Source organism: Saccostrea cucullata, unplaced genomic scaffold (assembly GCF_032062105.1).
Source record: "Saccostrea cucullata isolate Sc308-1 unplaced genomic scaffold, CSIRO_AGI_Scuc_v1 ctg1809, whole genome shotgun sequence".
Classification (NCBI taxonomy): Eukaryota; Metazoa; Mollusca; class Bivalvia; order Ostreida; family Ostreidae; genus Saccostrea; species Saccostrea cuccullata.
This window is the reverse complement of record NW_026940328.1, coordinates 38,908-52,630: the sequence shown is the minus strand read 5'-3', so window position 1 is coordinate 52,630 and position 13,723 is coordinate 38,908. Positions and strand designations below refer to the sequence as shown.

Sequence of the window (13,723 nt, the reverse complement as noted above, 5' to 3'; positions counted from 1 at the left end):
GAAACCCCAATATGAGGAGTCAACCACTTTTTCTTGATATCACGTAAAAGCTGTTCAGATTCTGCACAACTTTTCTTCAATATGTTTTAACAAATTATGAACAGGTATGAAGATATAAAACAAACGGTAGTAAATTTTGTGAGATGTTTCTGCGACATGTTTTCGAGCCATACCGCGCTCTGGCGCCTTTTGCGCTATAAAGATTTAGGACACTCACCTGCAATTCATCAAACCTTCCAGTGCCTTCCCTGAAAATATTTACTCAATATCTTAAGTCGCTCTGAGGAGTTTCCAGGACAAACCGATCCATTGAAAATTAAAAATCCTCAATATCTCAGGACCAGAAGTGATGTCATCAACAAAGAAATCCGGATCAATACCTATCAGATCTTTAAGTTTCAAGAGAATCAGTCAAGTTATGACCGAGAACTGGCGTGCTCAAAATCGGTAAAAAATTATTATTATTATAGAGAAAAAGAGGGATTGAACGAAAACAACAAGGACTTTCGTAGGAGATGAAAGACCTTAAATATGTGCTTAGATAAATGAGAATAAAAGAAATAGCAGCATATTTTTTGTTCAAAATGAAAGGTTCTGAATATTTTAAGTGCATCCCCGTGATCAATATGATGACTACTGTAAAAACTATTTCAAAACTGGATCATCTACATGGTATGGTATTTTCATTAACAATAATGATTTATCATGTTTAATTCAAACCAAACTGCAAAAACTCGATGCTTATTTTCTTTCTCCTATTAATTTCTGGAACAGGTTTTTATGCAACTGAATCCAAACTATAGTTAGGTTAATACAGATGCCTAAGATGGTGGAATGAAAGGACATTACAATTACTTTCATTCCAATAATTTCCACCACAGTTCCTCCGACAATGTACATCGTATGTTCCAAACTTTTTTCTTCCTCCATTAATGTGCCTGACGACATATGTTGGGCATTATCGCACATGTTTTAAAGCTTAAATTCATGCTGAGGAAGGCCTCGTTAAAATTTATAATGGTATAAAGGGAAAACAATGACTTACGCCGTTTGTTCGAGATAAGTCCCGCAAAGAAAAATGATTTTTGTACCTGACTGACTTGCAATGGTTGCCGAGGTGACTGAAGAAGTAAAGTCGAAGAAGTTATAAATGATGCCTGCGATATGAAAGGTAGAACATCTGCTGCGATAATTGCTGTACACGTGGTTGATTTAGTTGTTGTTGTTTTGGGGGGTGGGGGGGGGGCTACCGATGTTGTTACTTAGCTGTGTGGTAGTTCTCACATAGCGTGATATGGATGGGCACTAAGGTTTGGATATGTTTGCCCGGATCATATTCTTATTTCCAAGTTGTTTTCAATTATTGATTCAGCTTCATCATTTTTTCATTCCGATGTTCGAAATTTAAATAGAAAGTTGATTTGCTAATCGTGACCTAATATACATTTTACTATCATTTACATGTAAGTGTTAATGTTAATGCAAACGGTTATTTTAGAATGAAAAAAAAAATAGCAAGAGTACATAAAGAGGTTTAAATTGGAAAGAAAATTTAGATTAAATTAAATTTTGTCTAAGTATAAACAATGATAGGCCCTAAAATAATGAAAAGCAAAACAATAACATGTATGTACGCACACTATTGAAACAATAAAGGGTTGCTATTTTATCTATAGTGCAGACTGCAGAAACTCAGTGCTTATTTATCAATTACTTATAAGTCACAAAGTTGGGACAAATTGTATTTTAAGTGAGTCCTTTACGTAATTTGATTGACGTGTATTCTTGTACAATTGCTAAGTTAAAATGTATTATAATAGAAATAATCAACTTAACTTTGTTTGTACAAAATGGGTACATGTACTTGAAGATGAAACTTACAGAAATAACGAACAGTATTCAATGGGTAATCTTTTTTACTACAGATGTACCTAAAAGTACTTGTTTGCTGAACACATGCATTATAACAATCACACACAAAATTAAATTCAGTTTACACTGTCTATAATATATAAGGTATTAAATAGCTTGTAAGGAATTGCTTGTATGTCTTCAAGTTTATATCCAGGTACTTAGGGTAACTCAACGTAAGGATTTCCCTCAATTTTCAATTCTTCATAATTCTTGTTCTCGATTTCGCTCAATTGCTGATAAGATACTCTGTCTTTATTTGTATCTGCCCCTGACTGTTCCACTTTTGATTCTTCCTTTAGGGTGGAAGTACTACTTTGTTTCTTGTTTGTGTTGAATATACATCTATATACCAAAGAAAAAATACAATTTCATTCAGTTATACCAAAAAGCTTTGCAATAATTTCGTAAAATATTAGTTTTATCAGGTATATAAAGGTGTATTTTTAATGTTATTTTAAAGTCTACCAGAATTATTATTTTTTTAAAAAGTGGAAATAGATTTTTTTCTTCTTAAACAATGTACGATTTCTATTATTTCATTGTAAAAGTTTGTTAAAATCAGGTCTAAACTTGTAAATGGTTTACCTTTTGACGATTAAATATACAACACATGCAAGAGCCCCTGTTGAACTTATAGAAACTGATATGCTGAGTACATTGCCTGAAAAACATTGAAATACTATTTTTAAAGAATATGTTTTATGGCATCATTGTATCGCAACATCTATTTTTATCAAAAAATCTATTTTTAGTATTCGGTTTTTATAGTTATTTTTAGCCTGAGGGTTCATCTGTATCTATTTTTATAAATATTTGTCCTTGTACCTCACCATTAACCAATGAAATTGCAGAACTGTGATCACGTGGAAATCACTTTTGTTTTTACCATAGTACGTGAAGGACGCTTTTATGTAAACAGAGGGATTGTTTGTGTAAAAAATTATCCCTCCACCATCCCCATCTTATCCACCTCATTACACTTAGTATTATTTTATAGTTGTGTTTTATAATTGTGTTATATCGGCATGTACAAAGGCAGAATATATGTCCATATTGAGTTGAATATTCATTTACATTTGAATTATATAGGTCAGCATAATCTTGTTGTTTTATACCTCAAATTTGAGAAAATCCTTTTTGTAAATACCACCTTAAATTTTACATTGTTTTTGAAGAACTTTACTATATGCCATAGCAAAATTTTTGTATATGCCACCTTAATTTTTACATTGTTTTGATTTTTCATATCACAGGGAGATCCCCCTGCCATTATTGTATATATGTTACCTGGTGATCTCCCATCTTCTAAATGTACATTCAGCAATCATAATCATGTCTTGCTTAGACTTTAGGGAGATCCCGCTGCCATTGTGATAGTAGGTGCTCAATAAGTCTATGTACGTTTGTCTGGGATCTCCCTAGTAGTTAAGGTAGTTTATTTGTAATTAGTTGTTATTTTCGTCATTAATAAATGACAATATTCATCAAACATTGTCTTGTAGTGTTTTAAGGAAGTAAAAATTAACAAAGCTGCAGGACCAAATGGGAACTGGTTTTCACGCAATCTTTACAATACAGGCATTTGTCTAGCATAAGATAAATGGGGGGCATAAAATATATTTAAAGTCGTATCTGAAAGATACACCATTATTACTGATGTGTGTTGACTAAAAGAAACTTTTCATGAATACTGGTCTGGTATGAATGATGTAATTTATTCATTTTATGTTTGAAATATGTAAGCAAGATATGCAACATTCTTAAGCATGAATAAAGAAATATTTGAAAAAAAAATGCATATAATAAATATTCTACTTTAAAAAAGGGTTTTTTTTTAATACCGGTATTCATATATAGCAGAATTAATTTAAAAACTCACAAGAGAAGAAAATATTTGCTGTTGTTTCGAAATCAAAATATATCTTTTAACTTGAATACAAGATGCCAGAGGCATTAATGGTTACCGAGTAACACATCTTTAAAATGTATGTAAAACTTAATCATTTAAATTTTTTATCGTCAACTTTGTTTTTTTTTCACTTTTGACTTTATACAAGCATGCTCTGAATAAGGAATTTTCTAAAACAAGCCAATTACCAAAAAAAAAAAAAAAATGATTAAACGCATGTATCAACAGTGATGTTACATGTATGGCAACATTTTGCAATTTTTACATGACATTGTCACGTTCATCATTAAGTCGAAAGTTAACTGACGTTTTCATATATACAAATTGTGAAGCTATTTATATCACTGACTTATTAAAGACTTCTTATGTTTCTTATTTTGATATTTATGAACAAAAATGCCGGTCTTCCAAAATACAAAGTGCAACTTACTCGTATAGTCACAGGTCAGTCCAACATATGGTGACTTACAACCCATTGGACAATGTCCATCAAATCTACTACAGATTTTTTCATGTGCACAATGTCCACTGCATGTGAACTGGCAGTTTATTCCATACATCCCAGATGCACATTCTTAAAATTGAATACGTACTACAGTTGTTAATGTTAACTTTTTATTATTGATGATGTAAATGTTTAGATGAGAAATGATTTCGTTCATCGTTTTTTTTTTCTTTATTAAGACTTTTTTTCATAAAAAGGCAAATAAAACGTCAAGAATCACTTAAGGTAAACATATTCGTAAAAAATGATAAAAATATTGAATATCCTCGTTTACTTGTTGTGCAATTTGGGGAGCCCATCCAACCGGGTGCGCATGTACATGAGCCTTCTGTATGCGAACAGTTGTCCATACAATTTCTGGAACAGGTTTTTGAGCAATTGAATCCAAACTGACCGGAAGGACAAACTATAATTAGGTTCATACCATGTAAATGTATATACAACTCCTTGAGATGGTACAACACAAGGACATATCTACTGAAACATGCCATTTTAAATTAAAATTCAAATAAAGAAAATTACAAACTTCTGTCGCAAAATTTCCCATGGAATCCGTTGTTACATCCTTTAAGACAAACTCCATCAACATGATGGCAAGTTTCATTGTTTACATGTAAGCATTGACCACTGCAATTATTGTTACATGCATTTCCGAACAGTCCTTGTGAACACTCTGTTGTAAAAAAGAAATTTAATTTAAAATTATCATACGATGAAACATATTGAGATAGAGAACGAAATACTAAATCTTCATGAACATGTTAGTTATATGTTTATATATATCCATTGATTACAGTGCAACTTGTCGAACCCAAATGTTATGTATTCCGAAGTCTTGCCTAAAGTGTTCACCTTAAATTCTCTTTTTTAAATTCAATGGTGAAAAAAAATTTAAAATAGAATATTTATTCCAGCTAATTTCTATGGGAACGGAGGTGTAAGTAGTGTGCGCTATATACAATTTCTGTAATTTTTGTTCATACCTTCTTTGCAATACTCTCCAAGATAACCTGGCCTACATCCATAATCACACTTCCCTGTCACAACATTACAGTTACTACCGTTCCAACAATTTCCACTACAGTTCTTCCGGCAATGTACATCGTATGTTCCAACAGGACAAACTGAAAGAATTGCTTTAAGAGTTACCTTTGATATTAGTGAAATGGAGGAAGAAAAGTACATAATAAATTGTAAATTCATTATTTGGTTCAATTGATTTTCTGCACATTTACACACAATCAAGATTTACATGTATGACTTTTTTATGGCACGCCAAATTCACAAAAATGAGCAAATCATAGTTTCACAATCGATAAATTAGGTTTATCGGTTGTAAACTATAGTTTACGGACTGTAAACTATAGTTAACAACGTTAATACATATTTTACATCTGTAAACCATAGTTAACGCGAAAATCTATGTTTCACAACCGTAAACTATACTTAACATCAAAAACAATCATTTGCGATTGCAAAACATAGATTATCTGATGAATACAGTTTCACGATTTGTAAGCTATAGTTTACAAACCGTTAACGATCTGATAAATATAGTTTCACGATTTGAGAAACTATGATTAACAAATCTTAACTATAGTTTACGATTGTAAACTATAGTTTACAAACGTGAATTTATGTTTATCAACAAGATCTATTGTTAACGCTTTATTCAGACAGATAAACTTAGATTAGCATTCGTAAACTATAGTTAACGACCGTTAAATATGGTTAAACAGATGAAAACTATACTTTACGAATCGTTAACTATAGCTTACGGTTTTGTAAACTATAGCTAACAGTCGATAAACCAAGATTATCAATTGTGAAACTAGGTTTATCTCATTTTTGTGAATTTGGTGTGCCATACTTTTTCAATAGCTCTCAAGAGGAACATCAACCCCCAAAAAAATTAAAAAGTGTTAATATTGATACATAATTACAAGTTTAAAAGGATAACATAATAATAATAACAAGTTTAAAGGGATAACATAATAATAATAACAAGTTTAAAAGGATAAAACTCTAACATTTTATTAAGTTCAGTGTTATTTCAAGTTAACTGAGAGTTATTTCAAAGGCAAGAACTTTTTAGACATTTAAGTCACTTATCAGTTTATTAATGATTCGAGATCCATGCTACATTGTACATGTATGTTTGTTTCCTAGATTACTCAGAATAAAGATCACTAAAAATTATTTACCTTCGTTACAATATATTCCAAACCATCCATACTCGCACTCCCTGTCACATTTACCGGTTGTGTGATTACAAGGTACATTGTTCATACAGTGTCCTTTGCAGTGGTGTTTACACTCAATTCCATATGATCCAGGGGCACATGCTTAGAAGGATACGCATACATGTATGATAAGAAGTAAAAAAAAATTGCAAAAGAGAAATTATTCAGAAAATTTCACTTAAGTCGAAACTAAATACATTGTTCATTTATGTAGAAAAATCATACCTTAATTTAAGAAATAAACAGAACATCCCCATTTTAATAATCTTTATAAGAAGCATATATACATTTTTTGGCTTACATTGTAAATATAATATTGAAGAAAGTGATAAGAGTACCATATCCTTTCCAGTGCAAAATGTGTTAAGATATCGAGAATTTTTTTTTTCATTAAAGGTGTTAATATTAAGCTTCTTGAATTAACTTTCACTGTATGGTACATGGCATTTACCCCAGCAAACATAATCAAACACAACACATTATCAGTTAAAGAAATTACTTTTTTTTACTTCGATGGAAAATGTACATGTAAATATCATGCTCAAGTAATTTATATTGCCTTTTAAAATGCAAAGAACTCTTGAATTTATTACAAATTTTGAAATATACTGTGGATTTTTTTAAAGAATAAGATCTAAGGGCAGATCACTCTAATTGACAAAAAACCCCATAGAATCAGAACTTTTTAGTGTGCAGTGTAGAGAGGGTTCTTAACAAGTATATACAACTAACCAAAAGTTTTAACACAACAAAAACTAAAATATACCAAATAGGGAATAACGACATTTCATATCGATTTCCAATGGAATCATTCCCTTTGAAATAGTTCCCCAAGTTTCACTGAAAATTTGACAACTGACAAGGTGTCGGAGTTAAATTAGTCAACACGTGACCGTCCCCACTCAAACAAGTTTACTCAGGCCATTTGGGTAGACATTTTTTTGTTTTGCTTCTACAGTATACTATACTCCACAGATGAAATAACTATGAAATATAAAGTGGGTGCTAGGTTCTAGCATGCTAACTATTGATATATGTTTTGCTTCATAATCATTCATAATCATTCATAGTCATGCCATCTAAATTAACGCTTTATATAATATAATTAGAGAAAGGAAAAAACGTCAAAATTAGAAACATTAGGATTTCGGAAATTGTGAAAAATTTTAAACTATACTCAACATGTATCAATCATTTCATTATTATTCATTATGAATATTGATTTGTATGATGAAATTGATGTTTCTTTTATAAATTTATATATCCATCTATTATTATAGGTATTACATGTATCATATCATTAAAAAGCCAAAGAATATGAAATGGATATTATACATCAGAAATACATTACATTTATTGCACGTTTCTCCCGTCCATCCAGAATTGCATCCTAAGCAGGTTCCATTTGTAATGTAACAATGTCGATCTTGACAATTCTTCGGGCAAGGTAGATTACATTCTGAACCATACTTATACGAGGCATTACAACCTTTTAATAAAAGGAAACTTCATATCAGCAGATAACTGTAATATATTTATACATCAATAATCGTTTTGGGTCAATTTATGTCTTGCATTTAAATTTTTCGAGTTTCGGAAAGAGTCATTTTTTTCATCACTTAAACCTATATATGTGCGAGAGTGTAATTTCACAACACCATTACGAAAATCCAATGGAGTTGTGGTCCTTTCCCTAAAAATCGAAAAAAATTGTGAGCCATTGCTAAATTGTAGAAAAGCCCGAACTCTGCTTCTAACATGGGCCCTAATAATTTGTACCATATACTAGCATGTCAAAATAAAAAGTATTAAATTTCAAGCAACTATGATGAATAGGTGCTGCAACCAGAAGTCTCTGTCGAGACTGTAGCTCTATTGATTTATCCTTAATACAAAGGAAGAGAAAAGTAGCAGTTGGGACTTGAGACTTTAAATCAGCAATAAATAGAAAAATTATCCTTTCCACTCCTCAAAATAAACATCGATGTATAGAATTTTGTATCATAGTAAAGTCTACTTGTGTGCCAAGATGCATTGAAATCGGATCAAAACTGTAGGAGGAGTAGCATTTTGAAAGAATTTCACAGAAATTTCTATTCTTGGTAACCATGGCAACACAGGTCATTGAAATTAAAAACTGATGCACAGAATTATGTACCACTGTGACATGACCCGGCGAGTTTTCCTCTGAAGTCAACCGTACTGTAACTGCGATACCTAACACTTTTTGTGGGCGTTTCTTATGCAAATGAACAGAAACTGTACTGTATCTGCAAAATATCAATGATACAGTACGGGTTATTTTAGCGATGACGGAAAGCTGTAACTGTAGACAGACGTAACAATCGTTCAATTCTCATGATAGCACTGTTAGTATTTACTTAAAATTTGAAGTGAATTTAGAAAAAAATTTACAACGTGAACGTAAAGTTATGAGGGTCGGATTAAAAAAATTCACACACTTTTATACCTAACCCCCCCCCCCTAAAAAAAATGGAAAAATCGTTTTTCGTGGGGGTAGATAACTAATCAACCCAGACACAACGTGCGTGATATCGTTACTTGTGATAAATTAAAAAGCGTATGTATACAAGGTTAGCAAAAATAATCAACGAAAGCCAAAAAGAAAAAGCTCGAAGTGGGGGGGGGGCATACCGACGTGCACCTGTGAGTGCTGGATCCCCCTTTGGTTACTCTACGTAAAACATGAAGATAAATGCCCCCCTCTCCATGCATCTGTTTATTTCAATTTGTATATGATTATGATGACCGATGGTGACATTATCGAACATTTCTGTCAAAATAGAACTCCTTTTTTTTCCATTTATCTGGTTGGATATTTCTCTCAGAATACCATCTCCCAAGCATTTTTCTTTCAAAAATATCCCCACATGATTCTTAAATATCAATTTTTTTTGCACAAAATCGTTGCTTAAATAAATAAAATTATATCAGCAAGAGCTGAATAGAGTAAAATAAACCCTATACCCGTAATCAAATCTAAATTATTTTTTTTTCATGCAAAACAAATTATATCATGCATTAAATTTCATAATTCTAAATATTTGAAAATAGTAGATACCCGCACGTCTACCTCACTCGGCATTTCAGTTGCGATTGCTTAGTTAAAATGGGATACTCTATCAACTTTCCGCAAAATCATCTGATTGGTTGATAGATAAGTACCCAAATACGCATATAAATTCATAAGAAAGATGTAAATGTAAATACGCATGTGAGGTCATAAGAAAGGTCATGTCACAAGTCATTTAGAATACTCGTTTTCTACTGTATCAGAGATACAGGGCGGGGCCCGGCTCGAGCTATCGCTCTCGCCTCAAGTCCCGCCCTGTATCTCTGATACAGTAGGAAACTCGTACTTTAAATATAACTTGTGTAGTCTACTTGTGTGCCACGGTATTTTAAATAAGACCAAAACTGTAGGAGGAGAAGCATTTTGAAACAATTTCACAAACATTTCTATTTTTAGTAACCTCGGCAACACCGTTCATCGAAATAAAAAACCGATTCACAGCATTGTATCATGACGCGGCGAGTTTTCCTTTGAAGTCAAGCATACATGTACAGTAACTGCGATACAGAACACTTTTTGTGGGCGTTTCTTATGCAAATGAGCAGAAACTGTACTGTATCTGCAAAATATCAACGATACAATACGGTTTATTTTTAGCCATGACGGAAAGCTGTATCTGTATAGACAGACACAAAATCGTTCAATTAGCGTGATAGCACTATTTTAAAACATTTAATAAAAATTTGAGGTGAATTACGAATAAACTTTTACAACGTAAATTAATAGTGTTTGATTCAAAAATTTAAGAAAAGAGCTAGTGGGGCAGTTCACAATTGATTTCTTTGAACACCCCCCCCCCAAAAAAAAAAAATCAGTGGAAATCGTATTTCGTGGGGTTAGATTTATAGCCAACCAAGACACTATATGCGTGATATCGTTACTTGTTGATAAATTAAATGGCGGATGTATACAAGTTTACCAAAAATCATTTACGAAAGCGAAAAAGAAAAAAAAAATCAAGGCGGATGGGAGGGGGGCACCAGTGATTGCTCGGATCCCCTTTGGTTACACAACATTTTATTAAAAACATGAAGTTAAATATGGGTTGGTCCCCTTTATTCAATTTTATATTTGACGACCGGAGGAGGACATTGTCGGACATTTCTCTCAGAAGCATTTTTGTTTCAAAAAATATTCTGCATGATTCTTATATATCAAAATGTTTTGCATTAATTAAGTCGTGGCTTAAATTAAAAAAAAAATGTCAACAAGAGCTGAAAAGAGAAAAAAAAAAACAATACATAATTAAATCTAAATTTAATTTTTTTTTTTTTTTTTTGAGAACAAATTATTATGCATCCCCTAAATAGTTATTTTAAAATGATAAATACCTGCACGTCCACCTCACTCGGCATTTCAGTTGCGAATGCTTAAAATGGGATACTAAATCAACTTTCTGCAACATCATCTGATTGGTTGAGAGATATGTACCCAAATAAGCATGAAAATTAGTGAGGTCATAAGAAAGGTCATACCACAAGTCATTTAGAATACTCGTTTCCTACTTTATCGGATATACAGGGCGGGGCCCGGCTCGAGTTATCGCTCTTGCCTCAAGCCCCGCCCTGTATCTCCGATACAGTAGGAAACTCGTACTCTAAATAATACTTAGTATCTTAGTGTAGTCTACTTGTGTGCCAAATTATATTGAAATCGAATCAAAACTGTAGGAGAAGTGGCATTTTGAAACAATTTTACAAAAAAATCTATTTTTAATAACCTCGGCAACACCGTTCATCGAAAATAAAAAGCAATGCACAGAATTATGTATCTTAGTGTAGTCTACTTGTGTGCCAAGTTATTTTGAAATCGAATCAAAACTGTAGGAGGTGTAGCATTTTTAAACAATATCACAGAAATTTCTATTTTTAGTAACCACGGCAACACCGTTCATCGAAATCAAAACCGATGCACAGAATTATGTATCTTTGTGCAGTCTACTTGTGTGCCAAGATATATTGAAATCGGACCAAAACTATAGGAGGAGTAGCATCTTGAAAAATTGTTTACAGACGGACAACGGACGCATAACCATCGCATAAGCTCTTCTGGTCTCTGACCAGTAGAGCTAAAAACTGTGACAAAAATTCGGTATGGAAGGACAGTAGGACACTCAGATCATTAGGAAGTTGCTATTTAATTCTACACAAGAAATCACACTATATGGCATACTATAGCAAAAACACCTTTGATGAATATTTTGTTACTTACAGACACATCAAAATACAGACAGAATGATAGACAGACAAAGTATCAGCAGTACATCCCACTCCTTCGGAGCGAGGTATGAAAATAGAGAGGGCTGAACTTTTTAGCTTGTTATTGTTTCAACTGATTTCAGATAAAACTTGATGTAACTTTTTGTTGTTCCTTTTACATTACCTTGAACGTTTACTTCACATAATTCAGTCAACACAGAGAAGTAATCATCTGGATAAGTCTTTGATAACCATCGCTCGTTGTAAAAAGTGACGAATCGACCAAATCCCACACAATCGGTGGTGAAATTCAACGGAGGTAATCCAGGTCCATCTTTGTAACAAAGTAATCCATCTTTAATTTTTGATGTGTTTGATAAATACAGGGAGAATCCAGCCATCCGTCCTCTTTGTCTCTTCACTAAAAGAAAATCGGTGCATGGTTTTGTTAAATTTGATATTTAATAAACCTTAACTCATTCAGTTTTTTGTCACCAAATCTAAGCTAGCTAGATGTACGATCAAAGCATCCATCTTGACATAAAATAAATTTAATTATACAAATCATATTTCAGAAGTTCAATAAAGAAAATTGTTAACCAACCATAATCGCCGGATTCCTCGTAATCTCTGAACAATATCCGTATCATGTACACGCTGTGTATATTTCCGAGGTCCACTTGCCACCAGTCGAATGAATTTTGAACAACATTCCCTCTCATGCAGGTACTGATGTTACCATCTATGGCGTTTCCCGCCACGAAGTTATGACAATTATCAGAAGTGCAAGAGTAAATGGAGCTTTGTTTTGCTATTTGACCTGTTGCCAATTCATCTAAAAATTACCGTTTTTATATTCTTTAATTTTCAGTACATGTAAAGTCAAACAAAACTACGTAAATGTTTATTTCAAAACACAACATTCGTAATCATGCTTTTAAGCATGTTAAGAGATGACTAAATAATTTCAACAAAAAGTCAATAGGCACATGTGTGTCCAATCTGACCAATCAATTTGGACTTTAAAATCTTGCCTTTAGAGAGTTAATTATTACACTTGCAAGACGACAGATAAATGAAATACATATACTGGTACCATTTACAATTCATGTATTCCTTGACATTTTACGACGGTCATTAATTTAAATGTAAGTACATTATTTCTTAACTTTTGTTTTTATTTAGCGTCATATTCAAAACTAGTCAAAAATATATTTACCAATCAATGCATTTTGGCCACAGAGTTTGGAAAAAATACGTATTTAATTTTAAAAAAAACTGAGTGCTTTACACAAAATAATAAAATAACAACAAAAACATAATAAACGCATAATGCGCCCGGATCGATAGATCCAGGGCGTATATTGTTTTTGTCCTGTCTGTTTGTTTGTTTGTTTGTTTGTCCTGAACTTTAACCTTCACCATAACTTTTGAACCATGAAAGATAGAGACTTCATATTTGATATGCATACGTCACTAATAAATCTCTTTCAAATGACTCCAAGGTCAATGACCTTGTGACCTTGACTGTGGCCTATATGCTAAAAATTTCTTTTTTCCTGCAAACTTTAACCTTCGCCATAGCTTTTGAACCATGAAAGATAGATACTTCATATTTGGTATGCGAACTCCACTAATCAGGTTCTTCCAAATGACACCAAGGTCAATGGCCTTGTGACCTTGACTGTGACCTTAATGCTAAGAATAGCTTTTTCCGAACTTTGTTTCCGCCGGGCACATTGTGTTTCACAAACACATCTTGTTTTATTTCTTTAACATCTCAAATAGCCAAAATGAATTTGAATTGCCATATCTTTACTGGATTATGAAATTTCATAAAAATCTTTTAAACAGATACAT

The 13,723-nt window shown here is 32.5% G+C and overlaps 1 protein-coding gene across 1 annotated transcript; it reads right to left on the bottom strand.

Moving 5' to 3' along the window:
- Positions 1-1,762: 1,762 nt before the first annotated feature.
- On the bottom strand, positions 1,763-12,697 carry LOC134255127 (multiple epidermal growth factor-like domains protein 10). The gene is made up of 10 exons (XM_062737642.1): positions 12,468-12,697; positions 12,048-12,284; positions 7,923-8,060; positions 6,533-6,673; positions 5,312-5,452; positions 4,855-5,001; positions 4,603-4,734; positions 4,254-4,397; positions 2,500-2,575; positions 1,763-2,256 (listed from the first exon to the last, which is right to left on the bottom strand). The coding sequence occupies exons 1-10, from the start codon at positions 12,583-12,585 to the stop codon at positions 2,073-2,075; spliced, it is 1,458 nt and encodes a 485-aa protein (XP_062593626.1). The 5' UTR covers positions 12,586-12,697; the 3' UTR covers positions 1,763-2,072.
- Positions 12,698-13,723: the final 1,026 nt, after the last annotated feature.

Bases quoted from the DNA above. Each gene is read 5' to 3' on its own strand.
- LOC134255127 (XM_062737642.1), bottom strand. From the start codon at position 12,585: ATGAGAGGGAATGTTGTTCAAAATTCATTCGACTGGTGGCAAGTGGAC. The intron at 5,453-6,532 runs GTAAATAATTTT...CAATTCTTTCAG, and splicing joins TGGAATATATTGTAACGAAG to TTTGTCCTGTTGGAACATAC. The intron at 2,257-2,499 runs GTAAACCATTTA...TTTGGTATATAG, and splicing joins GTATATTTAATCGTCAAAAG to ATGTATATTCAACACAAACA.